Below are 22,768 nucleotides of genomic sequence, written 5' to 3' on the forward strand. Positions count from 1 at the left end.
CTCTATTTTGGGATTTTTACACATCCTATCAGAGCTGTTCTCTACACATATAGTCATATAGGTGTGTAAATTGCCTTCTTTTTGAAAAAACACAAGCTAGAGCATATTGAACAGATTGTTGTACTTCTGTCCCCCTTAACAGTACATCTCGGAGACAGTTCCTGATCAGTAGATAGATCTGCCACGTTCCTTTAGAGAGCTATGTGATACTCCATGTAGTGAATGCCCTGTAATTTATTCAGCAGCCATAAAAATAAAGCCGACTCCAGTGGGTTATTAATGTGGTCCTTATGATATGTGAAGACAGCCCTGTTTATAGTCAGTGTCTTCAGTTATAAGACGGTCTTCATCATTCGACTTTTAAAAGCTCATGTCAGGCCCAGCTGGTAGGAGGAAAAAATAAAGGTGTAGGCATGATCCTAATTCACAATTATGAATATCAGCATGTGGCTCACACTAGTGTCAGCTTCTGAAAGTGAAATTTCAGCATGCTATTAAAAATAAACCTGCAACAATACATTAAAAAATATAGCATACAGAAATCCATGCTAGTGATACGGATGGTAATAGTCCATGCTATTGTATATAATCCTAAGCTGCAGCTACTGAATTCTTGAGAAATTTGAGTACATTAAGAATTAAAACTTTGTACACAGAAAAATATAACCAAGGTTAAAGACAGTGACAAAGGGAATATTTGTAGCATCATGAAAATGATTTTTTGTAAAACAATACGAAAAGATCAATGAAATGGAAAAATGGTTCAAACTGCATAGGGAAATAAAAATATCCTTTAAACATAAGAACTTTAGCCTTATTTAAAATACAATTAGTACTACAGTGAAATAAGGCTTTGTGCCTGTCTACTTGGCAAACATAAAAAGTTAGATGCCGCACTGTGCAGGTGAAGACAAGGGACAGCAGTCACTTTTCACACGTTGACATGATCTCCTTGGAGGACAATTTGGAAATATTTATTAAAATTCAGAATGCACATAGCCTTTGACCTGGCAGTTTTATTTCTGGAAATTTAACCTACAGACATTACTGACACATTTGCAAGGATATCTACTGCAGTTTTATTTAATTTAGCCAAAAACTGAAAACAACCTAAATGACCTTTAAGATATAACATGGTGGCTGGGTGTAGTGGCTCATGCCTGTAATTGTAGCACTTTGGGAGGCCGAGGTGGGTGGATCACCTGAGGTCAACAGTTTTGAGACCAGCCTGGCCAACGTGGTGAAACCTGGTCTGTACTTTAAAAAACAACACAAAAATTAGCCAGGCATGGTGTTGGAAGCCTGTAATCCCAGCTGCTTGGAGGCTGAGGCAGGAGAATTGCTTGAACCTGGGAGGCGGAGGTTGCAGTGAGCCGAGATCGTGCCACTGTACTCCAGCCTGGGCAACAGATATATATATGTGTGTGTGTGTGTGTATATATATATATATAGAGAGAGAGAGAGAGAGAGATAAACATGGTGAGACCTAATGTCTACCTCTTTTTTCCTTTTTTTTTTTTTGTAAAGAAAGTCTTGTTTCATGGCCCAGGCTGGTCTTGAACTCTTGGCTTCCAGTGATCCTCCTGCCTCGGCCTCCCAAAGTGCTGGGATTACAAGTGTGAAACACTGTGCCCGGCCCTGGAGTCAGCTTTAACTTGGTGGCTGTGAAGAAAATCAAAGGAAACACAAATATAATGAAGCTTTTTGAAAACCAGTTTTTCATGGACTGGCTGAGAGAGGGAAGCTAATCTATTACGTGCCAAATTCCAGTGTGAAACCATGCACTCATACTTTATTTTGAAACCATAAGCCATAGCACCCAAAACCTCTGTTCAGCTTTTGGGAACAAACAGGTTCAAAGTCGATGCACAGAGTGGCAGGACCGATGTGGAGCACACTGCATCCGTGCATTGTGTTTAATCACAAAGGCTAGAGCTGCTAATTGGCCAAATGGGAAGCTGCTGCCAAAGCTGTGATTAAAAGTGATGATTAGTCACAAAGCAAATAAAATAATGGACAAGATTCCTTTGTCTAATGATTTAGCTCATTGTCCATTTTCAGATAGGGACAGATACATTGAGCAGCTGTTACTTTCCTGGGGAAGACAAACTTGGTTCTGTTCGCTGGAGACCGATGAACGCACTGATACTCTGAACTCAGCTAATCCTTTGCTTTGTCAGGCATCAGCTGAATAGACAAGTCCATGGAGACATTTTTTTTCTAGCTCATAAATTAGAAGAAATGCTTTAAAATCTTTTGTTGATTTTATGACAAGTGATGACATAGACTCCAAGTGTGTTGAATGGGAAAAGCAGAGATGGTGTCTTGGGTTAATATGAGAATTTGGTCCATTGTGCTACATCAGCAGAAACTTTACCAGAACTGAAGTCTGCTCCCTTTTTGTATTGAAAACGCAGTCCTACTAGTCTCATATGCGGGGATATTAAGTCTGCTATCAATAGAGTGTGAAATCATCACTCTTGTGAAAGGCGGAGACTTAATTCTCTAGCCTTGTGAAGTTGTGGGCAGTAACTACCAGCACCCACTTCTCCCTCATCCTGAAAGCTTGTAGGTAGCAGAGTCTCTCCTTGACTGTTATCTCAAGAAGAATGTCAAATCTTTGTGGAGTGAAACTTTCACCATGGCATACACATCTTGATTGTGGAGGAAAGAATTGTGAAAAACTTGAAAAAAGTATTTTGAATATGGCATTTACAAAGTTAGGAGTATTTGACACAGCAGCATGTGGGAAAAAAGAAAAGAATAAAAAAAAACACACAGAGTTAGGCTTAAAGGTCTGCATGAGGGTTTTCCTAAACCAGTTGGTGAATGGATAAAGACAGTCTCCCCCACCCTGTTTTATTAACATGTGAATATTACCAAGTAAAAGGACACATTCGAAAGATCAGACTGTGGATGGTTTCTTGAAGCAAAAGTTTGTTGAAGCAAAATGGCGTTTTGGTTAGGAATTCCTTTTCAGAATCCAGTTCTATCAGAGAACATGATTAAATACCATTTGCAGCTGAGTGTGGTGATGCACGCCTATAATCCCAGCACTTTGGGAGGCCGAGATGGGTGGATCTCTTGAGGTCAGGAGTTTGAGACTAACCTGACCAACATGGTGAAACCTTGTCTCTACTAAAAACACAGAAACTTAGCCAAACATGATGGCACATGCCTGTAATCTTGCGGGTGGAGGTTGCAGTGAGCCAAGGTCGCCCCACTGCACTTCAGCCTGGGCCAGAGCGAGACTCTGTCTCCAAAATAATAAATAAATACCATTTGTCTGCCTGATCTAATTACAGACATGTAAATTAGAATTCTTTGGTTAATATCAAAATTAAAAAATAAAACTGTCTAATGGGGCCTAATCTTCCTCTTAAACTAAGCAGCATAGTGTCTCGTATTCTTTTATTGTGATTATAAACAATTTCTTTTACCTTGAGGAATCAAGTTTCACATAGGGCTTTTTATACAGACTTATTAGATTTTATGTAATTCCATGATTATTTCTTTCTTTCTTTTCTTTTCTTTTTTTTTTTTTTAAGAGATGGAGTCTTGTTCTATCACCCAGACTGGAGTACAGTGGCGTGATCTCAGCTCACTGCACCCTCTGCCTCCCAGGTTCAAGTGATTCTCCTGCCTCAGGCTTCCAAGTCACTGAGACTACAGGTGCACACCACCACGCCCAGCTAATTTTTGTATTTTTAGTAGAGACGGGGTTTCACCATGTTGGTCATACTGGTCTCAAACTCCTGACCTCAGGTGATCTGCCGGCCTTGGCCTCCCAAAGTACTGGGATTACATGCGTGAGCCACTGCAGCAGCCACTTTCAAATTTAACTTTAAAAATACAGTTTTCATTGTATTTAATTTGGGGGGGATGCCTTCTGTTTGTGAGCAGTGATGCTGTTTTTCTATTTAGTGATGAAAGATTTCCCCTTGAGATAAATCCATTTAGGTTAAAAAAGAGTCTTTTGGCAAGACTAACACAATAGTTGATTGTATCGTTTGTATGGACCAAGTAGTAGTTCATTATGCCCTTATATTTTATAACTGAGCCAGCTGATGTCTTAGTTGGTGGTGTCTGCAAGATTTCTCCGCTCTAAATTTTCTGTCTTTCCCATGGTAATTGATGTATATCTTGAGAGACACTTCGAGACTAGGCAAATCCTGTTTCCCCTCAAACTTTTGCCCACTAATTTTAGCATACATTAGTAGATCTTGTGTGCAGTGTTTATTACTATAGTGTTTGGTGATTCTGTTTTTCTCTTTCCTTCTACGTTTTTAAACTGGATTCTGTGAGGAAAAGAGTTTTCCCTTGTTTGTTTATTGATTTGGTTATTTATATAAGTATTGAGTCCATGGTGCGTGTATGTGCGTATAATCCTATGGATTAAAATCTAATGCTATCATTATTGCATAACCTTACTGTAATCGTGAGAGTATTGGAAAAACCCAAATTGAGGGACAGCATCCAGGACATGAAAGATGAAGATAAGAACTATATAGATTGGAGGAAGGTTAAGAGGAAATAGTACCTAAATATAATGTGGGGTCCTGGATAGGATTCTAGAACAGATAAACGGCATTAGTGGGAAAATTGGTGGATTTCTAATAATTAAGGTTGTAGATGAGTTAACGTTACTGTATCAGTGCTAATTTCCTGTTGATAATTGTATCCGCTTAATGTAGATGCGAGTAAGACATATGGAATAAGGGAACTTGTATCATTTTTGCAGTTTTTCTTTGTCTAAAATTAGTTTTTAAAAGTTTTAAAAATTAAAGAATATTAAGTAAACAATCATGAATCATTTTAGTTAAGTTTAAAACAATATTTTTTCTGCTGTTGGACATGCGATAAGGGTTTTTTATGTGAAATTTTCTATGATAGAAAATATCTGGAGGATTAATTTCTTTGACTTTACTTTTTTTTTTTTTTTTGAGACACGGTTTTGCTTCATGACTCCGGCAAGAGTACAGAGGCATGATCTTGGCTCACTGCAGCCACAGCCTCCCCAGTTCAAGTGATCTTTCTCCATCAACCCCCAAGTAGCTGGGACTACAGGCATGCATCACCTGCCCTGCTAATTTGTTTTGTATTTTTCGTGGAGATGGGGTTTCAACATGTGGCCCACGCTGGTCTCGTACTCCTGAGCTCAAGTGATCTGCCCATCTCGGCCTTCCAACATGCTGGGATTATAGGCATGAGCCACTGCACCAGGCCTGGCTTTACATTTTGACAGTTAGAAACTTGATTCTAGGCTGAACATGGTGGCTCATGTCAGTAATCCCAGCAGTTTGGGAGACTGAGGCAGGCATATCACTTGAGGCCAGGAGTTCGAGACCAACCTGGCCAATGTGGCAAAAACCCATCTCTACTAAAAATACAAGTTAGCCAGGTGTGGTGGTGTGCACCTGTAGTCCCAGTTACTCGGGAACCTGAGGCATGAGAATTGCTTGAACCCGGGAGGCAGACGTTGCAGTAAGCCAAAATTGCCACTGCACTCCAGCTTGGGTGACAGAGTAAGATTCTGTCTCAATTTTAAAAAAAGATAGAAACTTTGATTCTGAATATTGTTCACATATCAGTGTATAATTTTAAGTTGGCTTAACTACTCTCTGACACTGTTCTGATTAAATATACCTCTCAAGATACTTAATTTTTTTTTTTGTTTTTTTTGAGACAGTCTCACTCTGTCACCCAGGCTGGAGGGCAGTGGCGCAGTCTCGGCTCACTGCAAGCTCCGCTTCCCGGGTTCAAGCGATTCTTCTGCCTCAGCCTCTCGAGTAGCTGGGACTACAGGCACCCGCCACCACGCCCAGCTAATTTTTGTATTTTTAGTGGAGACGGGGTTTCACTATGTTGGCCAGGCTGGTCTCGAACTCCTGATCTCATGATCTGCCCGCCTCGGCCTCCCAGAGTGCTGGGATTACAGGCGTGAGTGCCCTGCTTAAATGTATTTTTTTCTAATGATTCATATATAGTGTCTCTGACCTTTAACTTTTTTTTTTTTTTTTGAGACAGGATCTTGCTTTGTCACTCAGACTGGAAGTGGCTCAATCCTGGCTCACTGCAGCCTTGACCTCCTGGGCCTAAGTGATTCTCCCACCTCAGCCCCCTGAGTGGCTGGGACTACAGGCACATGCTGCTGCACCCAACTATTTTTAAAAAGTTTTTGTAGAGGTTGGTCTCAAACTCCTGGGCTCAAGTAATTCTCTCGCCTTGGCTTCCCAAAGGTGCTGGGATTACAGGCATGAGCCACCTCGCCCAGCCTGGACCTTTAATTTTATTTTGGAAGAAATTTACAAAAATAAAATGTCCATACAGTAAAGACTAGAACAGTTTGAGGGGGAGAAAAGGGTTCTCTTTAAGTATTTTTCATTTATTTGAAGTTTTATTCTTCCACTTCCTTCTATAAACCAAGTGATTTTGTTCAAAACTTAGTTTTACTTATGAAAAAAAATTTTCATCAGAGAAATTGATTTCTTCGTTGAAATTTTTACTGAGGTAATTGTAGATTCATATGCAACTGTTAGAAATGATACCGAGAGGCCGGGCGCGGTGGCTCAAGCCTGTAATCCCAGCACTTTGGGAGGCCGAGACGGGTGGATCACGAGGTCAGGAGATCAAGACCATCCTGGCTAACACAGTGAAACCCCATCTCTACTAAAAAATATAAAAAACTAGCCGGGCGAGGTGGTGGGCGCCTGTAGTCCCAGCTACTTGGGAAGCTGAGGCAGGAGAATGGCGTAAACCCAGGAGGCGGAGCTTGCAGTGAGCTGAGATCTGGCCACTGCACTCCAGCCTGGGGGACAGAGCGAGACTCTGTCTCAAAAAAAAAAAAAAAGAAATGATACTGCACTCCAGCCTGGGCGACTGAGGGAGACTCCGTCTCAAAAAAAAAAAAAACGAAAGAAAAGAAATGATGCCCAGAGACCCTGTCCACATCACCCAGTTTCCTCTGGGGTGATATTTTACAAAGCTAGTAAGATGTTGCAGCCGGAACTCTGACATCGGTACAGAGCACCAGTCTTACTCCTATTTCCCCAGTTTTACCTGTATTCGTTTGTATATGTGAAGAAATCAGTTTTTATTCTTAGAAAACTACTGAAGTACTAACTTGTATTATATCTAGTGACTTCTGGGAAACCATTTAACTTCTTGTGCCTCAGATTTTCTCATCTGATAAGTCAAGACGACTTTTTTGCATGATCTTAGAATCTTTTTTTGGGTGAAAACTTTCTATAATTTTTGTATGGGAGTTTTAAAATTGAAATTATAACCTTCCTTACCTCCTTTTTTCTCTTGTTTGGGTGTAGGAGGAAAAGGCTTCTCTTTTACATCGTACTCAGGAAGAAAGAAGAAAGAGAGAGGTAAAAACAGTTTTGTAATACTCTGTAGATAAGCATTTTTTCTACAGCATTTAAACATGCCTTGATTTTACTGTATATATGTATATGTGTATGTATTTGTTATATATGACATAATGTGTGTGTGTGTGTGTGTGTGTAGCTTTAGAGACATTTTTTGATTTCACTGTAAGTTACTTATTCTGGAGCCGGTGTAGAAAACGATGGACTAAAAAGGCAGTTTCCAGACTGAAGAAGGAACATGGGCTTTTGGTTGACTTACATAATGATATGGTTTCCAGAGGATCTAGAAAGCCGTATTATAAACATAATGTTCTTTTTTTTTTTTTAAGAGATTGAGTCTTGTTCTGTGACCCAGGCTGGAGTGCAGTGGCAAGGTCGTCGCTCACTGTAGCCTTGACCTCCTGGGCTCAGGTGATGTTCCTGCCCTAGCCTCCTGTAGCTGGGACTACAGCTGCATGCCACCATGCCCAGCTGATTTTTACATTTTTTACATAGATGGGGTCTTGCTTTGTTGCCAAGGCTGATTTCAAACTTATGGCCTCATGCAGCTGCCTCCCTCATTTTCCCAAAGTGTTGGGATTATAGGCGTGAACTGCCTCATCTGGCTTATGATGTTGATGTTTCATGACACAAAAGGAGAAAGCTCACTGTTAAGACGTGTGTCTTAACTGTTTGTGAAGAAGTTGAAAGAAAGACACTAATGGCATTTTTATTGTTTATCCTACATTATATGTTGTGATCGTTTCTTTAAATAGCTTTATTTTGTTGATTAATCTGCAATTGTACTCTCTTATGGCCTGCTTTTTTAGATAGAGTTTTTTGTTTTGTCATTTTAACAGTTCATTTAGGCCTCTAACAAATATGTTTTGAGAACTTATTATGTATGTACTAGGTACTGCTCTGCTTGCTGAGTATACAGATGGTGAATAAGACGGACAAGGTTCCTGCCCAGTGGTAGAACAGAGCCGTGAACCAGGATACTGAGGTGGTGACAAGACCTATGAGGGCAACAGAGTAATGTGATTACAACTGGAAGGGCCTATATTAGACATGGTGTTTAGGGGAAGGGCTCTCTGAGATGCTTAGAGTGAAAAGAGTTTTAGTCAGGATTTTCCAACCTTGGCACTGACATTTTTGAACAAATAATTTTTTGTTGGGGGGGAACTGCTCTGTACTCTGTACATTGGAGGATGTTTAGCAACATCCATGGCCTCTCCCCACTAAATGCCAGTAGCACTCCGTTCCCTCAGTTGTGACAACCAAAAATGTCACCAGAAATTACCAGATGTCCCCGGGAGGGCACTGCTCAACCAAGAAAGATATTTGTTGGGTGGTGTTTTTAATCTTGTTTTATGGAAAATTCTGGGCTATTATCTCTTCCGTTAGTGCTTTTGCTTCATTCTCCTCCTTCTCTCCTACTTGGACTCAAACTGTAAATGTATTTGACCTTTGCATTGTGTCCCATATATCCCTCATGTGCTTTTCTGGGACTACAGGTGCCCGCCACTGCACCCAGCTGTTTTTTTGTATTTTTAGTAGAGGAGGGGTTTTGCCATGTTGGGCAGGCTGGTCTTGAACTCCTAACCTCAAGTGATCCGCCTGTCTCAGCCTGCCAAAGTGCTGGGATCACAAGCGTGAGCCACCGCGCCTGGCCTAATTGTTGACTACATCCATTGACTTCTTAATCTCAGCTTTTGTTATTTCAGTTCTAGAACTTTTTTTCATTCTTTTATATAGTCTTTAGTTCTCTTTTAATTTCTTGAACATAATTATAGATTTTTTAGGACAATGTTTAAACTCCAGTAATTGGATCTTCTGTGGGGTTTGTTTCCACTGTTTTTCCTCTTGATTTTTAATATGATGGGGTTTCCTTTACAGGTGACTAGCTGCTTTGCTTTTGATGCTTTTAGAATTCAGTCTTTATCTTTCTCTTTAGATAGTCTGATTATTTGCTTGGAGATGGTTGAGCCTGCTGTATGTGAGTGTCTAAATCTCTTGTGAGACAGGAAATTTTCATCTATTATTTCATTAAATAGGTTTCCTAATCCTTTCTTTGATTCTTTGACCTTGGTATTACCAATACTTTGAATATTTTATTGCTTTATGTTATCCCAAATATCATGAATGTTTTGCTCATTCTTTTTTCTGTATTTTTGTCTGGCCGGGTTATTTCAAAAGACTTGTCTTCAAGTTCTGAGATTCATTCTTTTGCCTGATCAGTCTGTCTTGAAGCTTTCAAATATATTTTGTATTTCTTTAAATGAATTCTTCACTTCCAGAATTTCTAGTTGATTCTTTTTAAAAATACCTGTCTCTTTGGTAAGTGCTCGCTTATATACCAAATTATTTTTCTGACTTTGTATTTTTCAGAATTCCCTTGTATCTCACTAAGCTTTAAAACCATTATTTTGAGGGTTGGGTGCGGTGGCTCACGCCTGTATTCTCAGCACTTTGGGAGGCTGAGGCAGGTGGATCACCTGAGGTCAGGAGTTCGAGACCAGCCTGACCAACATGAAGAAACCCCGTCTCTACTAAAAATACAAAATTAGCTGGGCGTGCTGGTGCATGCCTATAATCCCAGCTACTCGGGAGTCTGAGGCAGGAGAATCGCTTGAACTCGGGAGGCAGAGGTTGCGGTGAGCCGAGATCACGCCGTTGCACTCCAGCCTAGAGTGAAACTCTGTCAAAAAAAAAAAAATTCAATAGTTTGAATTATTTGAGATTTTCAAAATTTCTATTTGATTAAAATCTATTGCTAGAGAATTACTGTATTGCTTTGGAGATGTCATATTTCCTTGTTTTTTCATGTTTCCAGTGTCCTTACATTGACATGTGCATCTGGTGAAAGTCACTCTTTCCTGGTTTTTTTTTTTTTTTTTTTTTTTTTTTGAGACAAAGTTTGCTCTGTCACCTGGGCTGGAGTGCAGTGACGTGATCTCGGCTCACTGCAGCCTTCACCTCCCGGCTTCAAGTGATTCTCCTGCCTCAGCCTCCCAAGTAGCTGGGATTACAGGCGTGCACCACCATGCTCAGCTAATTTTTTGTATTTTTAGTAGAGATGGAATTTCACCATGTTGGCCAGGCTAGTCTGGAATTCCTGACCTCAAGTGATCTGCCCGCCTCGGCCTCCCAAACTGCTGGGTTTATAGGTGTGAGCCACTATGTCCGGCCTCACAGGATTTTTTTATAACCATTTCAAGCCCAGAAAGTACATCTATATGACTTGATGGTGTTCTTGAATCCCACAGTGTGTGTGTTAGTCTCAGCTTTGTAGATGGCATTCATAGAAGACATGGAACAGTGTAGTATGGTGAGATGGAGTACGGGCTTTATTATCTTACCTGAGTTTGAATTCTGGCTTACATCTTTGGGTGTTGCTTAATCTTTATAGCAGTCTCAGTTTCTGCATCTTTAAACTGGAAGTGATGCTCACCTGTAAGATGACTCAGCATTTGGATATAAACTGCCTCTCTTTCTTTTGAGACGGAGTCTCGCTCTGTCACCCAGGCTGGAGTGCGGTGGTGTGATCTCGGCTCACTGCAACCTCCACCTCCTGGGTTCATGCCATTCTCCTGCCTCTGCCTACCGAGTAGCTGGGAATACAGGCGTCCGCCACCAAGCCTGGCTAATTTTTTGTATTTTTAGTAGAGGCGGGATTTCAGCGTGTTAACCAGGATGGTCTCAATCTCCTGACCTCGTGATCCTCCCACCTCGGCCTCCCAAAGTGCTGGGATTACAGGCATGAGCCACCATGTCTGGCCTAAAGTGCCTCTCATAGGGCTGATACATAGTAGTAGGCTGTCCAACAGTGGTAGCACTGGTCATAACGATGAAGAACACATATTTTTGCCAGGTCGCTGAGCGTTTTAAAGATAGTCTCAAGTCAATGAAAGTTGGAATTTTCTCTTGAAACAAGAAAGTGACCTTTATTTTTATTTTTATTTTTTTTTGAGACGGAGTCTTGCTCTGCCACCCAGGCTGGCGTGCAGTGGCCAGATCTCAGCTCACTGCAAGCTCCGCCTCCCGAGTAGCTGGGACTATAGGCGCCCGCCATCACGCCCGGCTAATTTTTTGTATTGTTAAGTAGAGACAGGGTTTCACCGTATTAGCCAGGATGGTCTCGATCTCCTGACCTCGTAATCCGCCCGTCTCGGCCTCCCAAAGTGCTGGGATTACAGGCTTGAGCCACCGCGCCCGCCCGAAAGTGACCTTTAAAATAGATGCTGGTGTTGTCTGTTTGTATTCCTTTAATATTAAAAACTTTAAGAATTCCTGCTAACCGGGCACAGTGGCTCATGGCTGTAATCCCAGCACTTTGGAAGGCCGAGGCGGGAGGATCATGAGGTCAGGAGAACGAGACCATCCTGGCTAGCACGGTGAAACCCCGTCTCTACTAAAAATACAAAAAATTAGCCAGGTGTGGTGGCGGGCACCTGTAGTCCCAGCCACTCGGGAAGCTGAGGCAGGAGAATGGCATGAACCCGGGAGGCAGAACTTGCAGTGAGCCAAGATCACACCACCGCACTCCAGCCGGGGTGACAGAGCAAGACTCTGTCTCAAAGAAAAAAAAAGTCCTACTATGCTGGTGGGATTGTAAAATGGTGTTGGCATTTTGGAAAACAGTGTGGCAGTTCCTCAGTGATAACTCTACTTCTGAGTTTATGCTCAACAGAAATGAAAACCTGTATCCACAACAAAACTTCTCTGTGAATGTTCATAGCAGCCTTAATTCATAATAGACCAAAGTGGGAGCAGCCCACATGTCCATCAGTAGATGAATGGATGAATTCAGCATGGTCTGTCAATACAGTGGAACATTACTGTCAGCCTTAGAAAGGAATTAAGTTCTCACATACGCTGTAATATAGGTGGATCTTGAAAACATCATGCTAAGTGAAGAAAACCAGACACAGCATACTGTATGATTCCATTGTATCAACTGTCCAGAATAAGCAGATCCATAGGATAGAAGTAGATGAGTGATTGCCAGGGGCAAGGGAAGGGCCGGCAGGAAACTGGGGGTGACTGTGAATGGAGACGGGGCTTCTGGTTATGGGTGATGAAGGTATTCTAAAAATCAGTGGTGATGGTTATATGGCTGTTAATATATTAAATGCGTATTTAGTGGGTGTTACCGTTTAAAGAATGAATTTTATGGTATGTGAATTACATCGCCATTAAGTATTTTTAAAGTCTTTACTAGCAAAATGTCATTTTCACTCAATTCTGACCAGTTGCTCCCTCACTCTTCCTTTTATTGTTTAGGAAGAAAGGCGAAGGTTGAAAAATGCAATAATTATCCAGTCATTTATTCGAGGCTATAGAGACAGAAAACAGCAAGTAAGTTTGTTTGTTTTAAAATGAGAAGAATAGTAGGGTATGGGAGAGCTTATTTTAAATATGGTATCTTTGTACACCTTGTTAATGGAAGTCAATGTTGACAATAGTATTCTTCCCAATAAATAATTTTATTTGTTCTGATTATTTTAAAGATTTATAGATAGGTGAGTTTTTAGGTAATTTTTAAATAATAAAATGCAAACATGGGCCTAACCACAGTTGAAAATCAAAATAGAGGAAAGTCGTGGGAGATTCTTTTTTTTTTTTTTTTAAGTTGAGACTGAGTCTCACTGTGTTGCCCAGGCCGGACTCCAGTGGCATGATCTTGGCTCGCTGCAACCTCTACCTCCTGGATTCAAGCAATTCTACTGCCTCAGCCTCCTGAGTAGCTAGGATTACAGGCGCATGCCACCACGCCCAGCTGATTTTTGTATTTTTAGTAGACTTGGGGTATCACCATGTTGGTCAGGCTGGTCTCGAACTCCTGACCTCAAATGATTTGCCTGCCTTGGCCTCCCAAAGTGCTGGGATTACAAGCATAAGCCACTGCGCCTGGCTTGTTTTTGTTTTGTTGTTTTTTTTGGTTTGTTTTTGGTTTTTGAGAGTGTCTTGCTCTGTCACCCAAGCTGGAGTGCAGTTGCACAATCTTGGCTCACTGCAAGCTCTGCCCCCAGGTTCAAGCGATTCTCCTGCCCCAGCCTCCTGAGTAGCAGGGACTACAGGTGCATACCACCACAGCTGACTAACTGTTTTTGTATTTTTAGTAGAGGTGAGGTTTCACCATGTTGGCAGGCTGGTCTCAAACTCCCGACCTCAGGTGATCCACCCACCTTGACCTCCCAAAGTGCTGGGATTATAGACGTGAGCCACCGTGCCCAGCCTAGCTTTTGTATTTTTAGTAGAGACGGGGTTTCACCATGTTGCCAGGCTGATCTTGAACTCCTGACCTCAGGTGATCCACCTGCCTTGGCCTCCTGAAGTGCTGGCATTAAAGGCTTGAGCCACCATGCCTGGCTTTTCTCTTCTTCTTCTTTTTTTTAACCTTTTTTTTTCCCCTATAACTCAACTGTGAGCAAGGACCAATAATGGCGTTTTCGTTGTCAGTTTCCACCATTCCTGTAAACACAGCAACGTGTATTTACATCATAAGAATTGTGTGTCCAAATGCTGTATTTATGGGTCATTTTGTTTTGTTTTTCTTCCAGTATTCCATCCAAAGAAGTGCATTTGATCGCTGTGCCACCTTGTCACAGTCCGGGGGCGCTTTTCCCATTGCTAATGGCCCCAACCTTACCCTTTTGGTAAGGCAGCTTCTGTTTTTTTACAAACAAAATGAAGACTCAAAACGTTTGGTGAGTGTTAACTACATTTTCACTTGTCCTCGTTTACACGTGTTCTACCTTTTTGTTTAAAGTGGAAATGGCATCTCATCAGAAATTTAAACAGCTCTCCACTGCGTCCAGGCTTTGCGAACTTCGCAGCTAGCTGTGAGAGATTACCTTTGTGGTGATGTGTTTTACCTCTTAAAATTTGATACACATAAAAATGTGTGTCCAAAAATAGGCTTTTTCGTATTTTTTTACAGTGGAAAACCTTAAGCATTTAAAAAGTAGAATATTTTGCCCACCTATCATGTACCCTGACACAGCCTTAGCAGTTGCCAGCACACCTAGGTCAGTGGGAAGTGCACTCTGAATACCACATCATGATTACCTGCAAACTCTAAAATGCAGGGTCTCAGTGTTTACATATTATTATTATTATATTAGAGATGGGGTCTTACTCTGTTGCCTTGAATTCCCAGGCTTAAGCAGTCCTCCCACCTCAGCCTCTCAGGTAGCTGGGACTACAGGTGTGTGTACATCTTGTTAATGTTAAGGCTAATTTTTTTATTTTTTTGTAGAGATGAGGTCTTGCTATGTTGTCCAGGCTGTTCGCAAACTCCTAGCCTCAAGTGATTTTCCCTCCCTGGCTTCTCAAAGTGCTGGAATTATAGGCGTGAGCCACTGTACATGATTTAGGGTCTCTTTTTTAGGGGGGCGTTGGGGGAATAGAGCCTTGCTCTGTCATCTAGGCTGGAGTGCAGTGGTGCATTCTTGGTCCACTGCAACCTTCGCTTCTCGAGCCCAAGCAATTCTCATGTCTCAGCCACCTAAGTGGCTGGAATTACGGGCATGTTACCAACATGCCTGGCTAATTTTTCTGTTTTTAGTGGAGACGGGGTTTCACCATGTTGGCCAGACTAGCCTGCAACTCCTGGCCTTAAGTGATGCTCCCACCTCAGCCTCCCAAAGTGCTAGGATTGTAAGCATAAGGCACCATGCCCAGCCTTAGGGTCTCATTTAAAAAAAAAAGAAATCCCAAATATAATTGTAGTTCTCTAAAATTTTGTAGGCTTTTGATCTTAGTGCTGAGGAGCTGTGTATTAATGGTGGAAAATACATCTAGATGCATAGAAGAATATTTTTAAAAAATGGAACTTGTTACTGTCCATTTTCTCAGGGAATATTAAGAGATTTGTATATAATTGTTGGGTTATATATATGTTTTATAGAATTTTATTTATATATATATGTATATATATATTTTTTTTCTTTCTTTTTTCGAGACAGAGTCTTGCTTTATCACCCAGGCTGGAGTGCAGTGGCGTGATCTTGGCTCACTGTAACCTCCACCTCCCAGGTTCAAGCGATTCTCCTGCTTCATCCTCCCAAGTAGCTGGAATTACAGACGTGTACCACCACGCCCAGCTAATTTTTGTATTTTTAGTAGAGATGCGGTGTCGCCATGTTGGGCGGGCTGGTCTCGAATTCCTGGCCTCAGGTGATCCACCTGCCTCGGCCTCCCATAGTGCTGGGATTGCAGGCGTCAGCACCGCGCCTGGCCTAGGGTTAAATATGCTATTTATCTTTTTTTTTTTTTTTTTTCCTTTTCGAGATGGAGTCTCACTCACTCTGTTGCCCAGGCTGGAGTGTAGTGGTGTGACCTCAGCTCACTGCAACCTCGTCTGCTGGGTTCAAGCGATTCTCCTACGTGAGCCCCCTGAGTAGCTGGGATTGCAAGCTTGTGCCACCACCCTCAGCTCATTATTTTGTATTTTTAGTAGAGGCAGGTTTCACCATGTTGGCCAGGCTGGTCTTGAACTCCTGACCTCAAGTGATGCACCTGCCTCAATATCCCAAAGTACTGGGATTACAGGCATGAACCACCACACCCAGCCAGGTTAAATATATTATTTATTTTTAGATATTTGTGTTTGTGTTAAAAATTCCAAATTGCATGAAAAGGGGAGTATACAGTGAAAAATAAGTCTTCCTTGCTACAAACCATCCCTACTGAATGATCCTACATGAATTAATTACAGCACACAAAGGAATACATGATTACTCCACTGGTGTTTGGGCTTTAAAACCCAGCATTGCCTCTGGAGTTGAGCTAAGCTGGAACATGGGGAAAACTTTCTGTAAACCGAGAAAGTGCAGAGAAAGAACTGAGAGCCAGTCTAGAGAGGCACTGAAAGCCGTTGAATCTACCCATTCTAGACTTCAGTTAAGTGCAGGCTCTTTCCAGGCTTTCTGAAGTTGATGAAAAAAAGAATCAGAATAGTACAATGGCAGATAGTCGGGCTTGCTTTCTGGAACAGGCTCTCCTGGCCTCACATACTCTAATCTTGTAGATTGCAGGAGCACAGACAGGCAGGTGATGTGAGATGTTGATTGGTGTCTCTCCAGAGCACCTATTACCTTTAAGTGAGGTCCTCAATCTTGGTCATCAATCACGACATGGTTTATAAACATAGTGTAGCTACACAGTCTTGCTTCAGAAGCCATCTGTGAAAAGCCTGGAGGTAAATGAACATATTTGACTTTAGGCTTCGAGCAAATACCAAGCAAATTGCTCATGTGCAGATTCTGAAACCTTAAATAGAATTAAATGTCCTAAGACCCGTCCAGGAAAAGGATAAAAGAAAAGTGGTCTGGACACAGTGGCTCATGCCTGTATGACCAACACTTTGCGGGGCTGAGGTGGGAGGATCCCTCCAGGCCAGGAGTTTGAGACCAGCCTGGCCAAAACACCAGACTCCACCTATAAAACAAAGCAAAAAATAAATTAGCATGCTGCTGTAGTCCAGCTACTTAGGAGGCTGAGGCAGGAGGATCGTTTGAGCACAGGTATTCAAGGCTGCAGTGAGCTGTGATCCTGCCACTGCACTCCAGCCTGGGCAGTTGAATGTTGATTCAGTTCTCAAGCATAGATGCGATAGCAATAAATTAATCTTAACATAGGGGAGAATGTCTCCTGCCCCCATCCTCACATCGTTTGCTTTTTACTCTAGGAGTAAGCATACTGCCACTTTTGGTAGGTTTTCAAAGCTGTTCTATGCAAAAATCGACATATATGGCTATTTCTTCCTCAACTCCCCCTTTTTAAACATTTTTTATTATGGCTTTAAGTCAAATATGGTACTAAGATGATATTTTATGTACAGTTTAATTCTGGAATTAATAATTGCCTCACTTTTTAGTTGCTTAATTTTCTTTGAATCTTTTGATGAAGTCTTCTTCCAGCAGTCCTATTATATAATGTATAGTTATTTTACATCTCATTTGTTAACTGATAATAGAAATTTTAGAAAGAGCTACATGTCAGATAGTGAAGGAATTATTCATATCTTATTTGTTCCTGAGAAAATGTGGGCAAGGTAGCTCCGAACACCTCAAAAGAAAGCCTGTGTGTAGGCAAATTAGCTAATATTAGGAGTAGTTCAGAATTATTTCATCCCAGCTTAAGACATGCGCTAATTTATTATGCAGAGTGCTTTTGTGTTGGTAATTTCATTGTTAATAGCATTTTATGGCAAAGAAATGTTAATGTCAAAGAAGAAACTACTTAAAAATAATATGCAAAGAGAAGGCTATGTGGCATATTTATATCTAGCTACACTTAAGAGGCTATCTTTGCCGAGTGTGGTGGCTCACGTGTATAATCCCAGCGCTTTGGGAGGCTGAGATTGGCGGATCACTTGAGGCCAGGAGTTCGAGAATAGCCTGGCCCAGCATGGCGAAACCCCATCCCTACTAAAAGTAGAAAAATTAGCTGGGCGTGGTGGCAGGCACCCGTAATCTGAGCTACTTGGGAGGCTAAGGCATGAGACTCACTTGAACCTAGGAGAAGTTGCAGTGGGCCAAGATTGCATCACTGCTCTCTAGCCTGGGTGACAGAGTGAGACTCTGTCTCAAAAGAAAAAACAAAGGCTATCTTTTCATTCTAGATTATTCTAAATGGGCCTTGTGAAAGGAAAAAATAAAACACCAGTCTATTTCACAAAGGTATAGTAGGGAAAGTGGAGGAGATTCCTTGTTAAGTATTGCGTTTTCAAAGTCATAGAGCAGCTTCATACATATTGTCTAGTCAGGCCTCTTGATTAAAATCTGCATCTGCCTTTAATGAACTCACTGACTATCCTTTTATCTAGGACAATGGAGAGTTCTGGCCAGCCTGGTCAGTGGGGCCATAGGGTTGCCTTCCCTATCAAAAAAATGATGGAGTTAGAGAAGGGAAGTATCCAAAAGGAACAGATGCTAGAGACACACAGGCACACACATCTGCAGAGAAAAAAGGTGAAAAGAAACAGATATCCTATGTAACTTGGGATCAGTATCGTATTTCTCATATATTTTTTTTTTTTTTGAGACGGAGTCTTGCTCTGTCGCCCAGGCTGGAGTGCAGTGGCCGGATCTCAGCTCACTGCAAGCTTCGCCTCCTGGGTTTACGCCATTCTCCTGCCTCAGCCTCCCAAGTAGCTGGAACTACAGGCGCCCGCCACCTCGCCCGGCTAGTTTTTTGTATTTTTTAGTAGAGACAGGGTTTCACAGTGTTAGCCAGGCAGGTCTCGATCTCCTGACCTCGTGATCCGCCCGTCTCGGCCTCCCAAAGTGCTGGGATTACAGGCTTGAGCCACTGCGCCCGGCCTTATTTTTATTACAGATTCCTGATTTTTGCAAATGAACTATTTTTGTTTCAGATTGACATGAGCTTTAAGTGTACTTTGTTTTAGTTACTAATTTAGTAATTTAGTACTGATGTATTAAGATTGAAAATGCAAATACTTTTGTTTTTTTGGAGACAGGGTCTCTCTGTCGTCCAGGCAGTGTAGTGACTTGATGTTGGCTCACTGCAGCCTCCACCCACACCCCCCAGGTTCAAGTGATCCTCCCATCTCAGCCTCCCAAGTAGCTGGGGTTACAGGTGTATGCCGCCACGCTCAGCTAATTTTTGTATTTTTTGGTAGAGACAGGGTTTCACCATGTTGGCCAACCTCAATGAGCTGCCTGCCTCGGCCTCCCAGAGTTACAGATGTGAGCAACCGCGCCTGGCTGGAAAATGAACATGCCTCTAAATAAAACCTGACTTAGAATATTTACTTACCATCTTTTGATTAGGTTTGATTAAATGTGCATTGCCGCTTAAGGAAATTTGGGATATTATGTAAATTAGCAAAGAAATTTTCATTGAGAGTTATGTATTGTATTTTGCTGTTTCAGATATGGCTGTATCAGAACTTAATTAAACACAGCTCTCTGTTTGTCAAGCAGTTGGATGGATCTGAGAGACTTACATGCTTATTTCAAATAAAAAGATTGATGAGCCTCTGTTGCAGGTAAAATTCTATTGTAAGTCAGCAACGTATATAATGTATTGATCACCTTGTTTAGGGGAATACCTTTTGACTTTTATTTTCGGAGACAGTGACTTTTCCATACTTTTTTTTTTCTTCTTTTAATGAGATCATGGACTTTTTTTTTTTTTGAGACGGAGTCTCTCTGCCTCCCAGGCTGTAGTGCAGTGGTGCGATCTCGGCTCATTGCAAACTCCGCCTCCCGAGTTCACACCATTCTCCTGCCTCAGCCTCCCGAGCAGCTGGGATTACAGGTGCCCCCCACCATGCCCGGCTAATTTTTTGTGTTTTTGGTAGAGACGGGGTTTCACCGTGTTAGCCAGGATGGTCTCAATCTCCTGACCTCATGATCTGCCCGCCTCGGCCTCCCAAAGTGCTGGGATTACAGGTGTGAGCTACCGCGCCTGGCCATGGACTTCTATACATTACAATTTTTACTCTAGGTGATTCAGGCCGGCATGAGATATAAATGAAGACACATATATCAGTATCTTTCAGATGACTTTTTCTTTCAAAGATGCCCTGGAATTATCTTGTGAATGTTGGCCATCCTGGTTACTGGAGAATGGAAGGCCAGCCAAAAGAGGACTCCTGATGTGTGAGAATGATTCCATTCCATAGGGGTCTCCACCAAAATGCAGTTTGAAAGCCCCTTCTCTAGAATACACCTTTCATCAGGCTTTTTATTATTTATGTAGGAACTCAACATAAGCCACTGCCATGACTTTTCTTGCATTCAGTGCCCAAAAGAACACGTGTAAGTGATGTGAATTATATTGCCTGAATATAACACCTTTACCAGTTTTTAATAAATTGCTTATGTCTCAACAGTAGTAAAATTTTCACATGATTCTGAATCTTCAGTATAATTTCAGTTAATTTTCTGGACACTGCCTGTAATATTTGTTTAGGATTACTATCAGAACTAGTCTTTTTTAACTGATTTTTCCAAAATACTTATCTGGACCAAAGATAGGAATAAAGAACCTATTAGTAGAAGAGAGAACCAGGAGGATCCCAGATGCCAGTAATTCATATTTTTTCTAACTTATTTCTTTGATAAACTTTTAGTTTGAAAAACACATTGCATACATTCTTTCTGTAAAGCAGGAGTTTGCAAACTTTTTCTGTAAATGGCGAGATAGCAAGTATTTTCGGGTTTGTGGTCCACATATGGTCTCTATTACATATTTTTCTTGCCTTTTGCTTACAACTGTTTAAAAATAAAGGAATCATGCTTCACTCAACAACTGTACAAAAAACAGCCCTAGGGCTGGTTTGGCCTGTGGGTTGTAGTTTGTAAAACACCTGTAACGTAACTTTTGAATGTATTTGTATAAGCAAATAATCTAAATATAATTATTCTTTTCCCAACTTTTATTTTTAAAAATTTCTAATACAAGAAACTCCTGATGCCCAGGAGTTCAAGGCTGCAGTGAGCTGTGATTGTGCTACAGAACTCCCGTTTGGGCAGCAGAGCAATACCATGTTTCTTTTTTATTATTTATTTATTTATTTTTATTTTTGAGATAGAGTCTTGCTCTGTCACCCAGGGTGGAGTGCAGTGGTGCAATCTTGGCTCACTGCAACCTCTACCTCCTGGGTTCAAGCAGTTCTCCTACCCCGGCCTCTTGAGTAGCTGGGACCACAGGTATGTGCCACCACATCCAGCTAATTTTTGTATTTTTAGTAGAGACATGGTTTTGCCATGTTGGCCAGGCTGGTCTCGAACTCCTGACCTCAGTTCATCCACCTGCCTTGGCCTCCCAAAGTGCTGGGATTACAGGCGTGAGCCACTGTGCCCAGCCAGATCCATGTTTCTTTAACAGCAACGACAAAACACTCCTCCTCATCTTTCCTCTTTAATCTCATTAAAGTTTCATGTATTTTTAAAAATACAGTGTGTTTTAGTGGTCTGCTTATAGGTAGAGAGCGCCCTGTAAGGAGCCCGTTTTTCTTTTTTCTTTTTTTTGAGACGGTGTCTTGCTCTGTCACCCAGGCTGGAGTGCAGTGGCGCGATCTCGGCTCACTGCAAGCTCTGCCTTCCAGGTTCACGCCATTCTCCTGTCTCAGCCTCCTGGGTAGCTGGGACTACAGGCGCCCGCCACCTCGCCCGGCTAGTTTTTTGTATTTTTAGTAGAGATGGGGTTTCACCCTATTAGCCAGGATGGTCTCAATCTCCTGACCTTGTGATCTGCCTGCCTTGGCTTCCCAAAGTGCTGGGATTAGAGGCGTGAGCCACCGCGCCCGGCCAAGCAGCCCGTTTTGCTTGGCTTGGCCTCATTTGTATTTTGAGAGATCTTTGTTTTCTGTGAGGTCACAGAGGCTCACGTGCTCTCTCTGCCCCAGGCCTGGGGCTGTTTTCTCTAAGGAGCACTGATTCTTTTTGATGAGAAATGGAATTTTAACAAAATGTAAATGTTAGAAATTGTATTTCAAGTGTGTGTTAGTAAGTCGATAGTCTTATCTGCCATGTGCCAGAACATTGAATTTTTCTTTTTCTATAAATGTGGCCTTCCAGAACCACCTGTAACTCCTTTTATGACTAATCACATACATATTTTTTAATGCTGTTGAACATTTCCGAAGTCATGGAATCGCTGGGTCACATGGTAGTTACATATTTCACTTTAGAAGAAACTACCAAACTTAGAACAGCAGCATACGAGAGGCGCAGTTCCTCCGTATCCTGAACCCTTGGTATTGACATCTGTCAAAACCCAGCCGTTCTGATGGCTGTGTAGTTGTATTTTATTGTGATTGGAATTTGTATTTCCTGGATTACTAATGATGGTGGGTGTTTTTCAGGAGCATACTGGTCACTCACATGGCTATTCTTCAAGAGTCTGCTCAAATCTTTCACTTTTTTTAGTGGGTTGTCTCTTGACAATATGGATATCCTTTTCCCATCCAAGGCTGTCCCCAGAACCCTGGAGCTCCATCCTGTGGTGTCTCTCACTCGAGGCACCATCCCAGCACTTTTCCCTGTTGCATTATCGGGTTTCTCTCTCACATGGGATCATCAGCACACATGCTGCTGACTTTCCAGGTTGACAAGAGGCTCTCACTGCCCGCCCCCGCCCTTTGTGGCTATCCGCTTGTTACGTGTAGCCGCACTCCTCCTGCACTCCTACGCCCCTCGCGAGACACCAGTGTGGTGCTGAGGAGAAAGTTGTGAAAAGGGCAAAAGCAAAACAAGGTCTTGCTGGGTGTCCTGCCCGCTGGGTCATCACCCCCTGTCTGTCCTGGGCTTTGCGGCTCTATCAAGACAGAAGGCAGCCTGCAGTAAGTGGATGAGCCGCATAGACACACCCCACCCAGAGCCCTGCACGTTATTCGCCTCCTGGCAGGGCAGAATGCTTTTGTCACATAG

General features: G+C 42.0%; 1 protein-coding gene across 2 annotated transcripts in view; it reads left to right on the forward strand.

Annotated features, from left to right (window-relative positions):
- The window catches only part of UBE3C (ubiquitin protein ligase E3C), a 139,620-nt gene that overhangs the window by 18,243 nt on the left and 98,609 nt on the right, over positions 1–22,768 (forward strand). For both annotated transcript variants that reach the window (XM_023225329.3, XM_023225330.3), the window contains exons 2-5: positions 7,323–7,376; positions 12,642–12,716; positions 13,922–14,068; positions 19,262–19,377. In XM_023225329.3, coding sequence (XP_023081097.1) covers positions 7,323–7,376; positions 12,642–12,716; positions 13,922–14,068; positions 19,262–19,377 — 392 coding nt within the window. The remainder of the gene's footprint in view (positions 1–7,322; positions 7,377–12,641; positions 12,717–13,921; positions 14,069–19,261; positions 19,378–22,768) is intronic.

The sequence above is a fragment of the Piliocolobus tephrosceles genome, chromosome 8 (assembly GCF_002776525.5).
Source record: "Piliocolobus tephrosceles isolate RC106 chromosome 8, ASM277652v3, whole genome shotgun sequence".
Lineage (NCBI taxonomy): Eukaryota > Metazoa > Chordata > Mammalia > Primates > Cercopithecidae > Piliocolobus > Piliocolobus tephrosceles.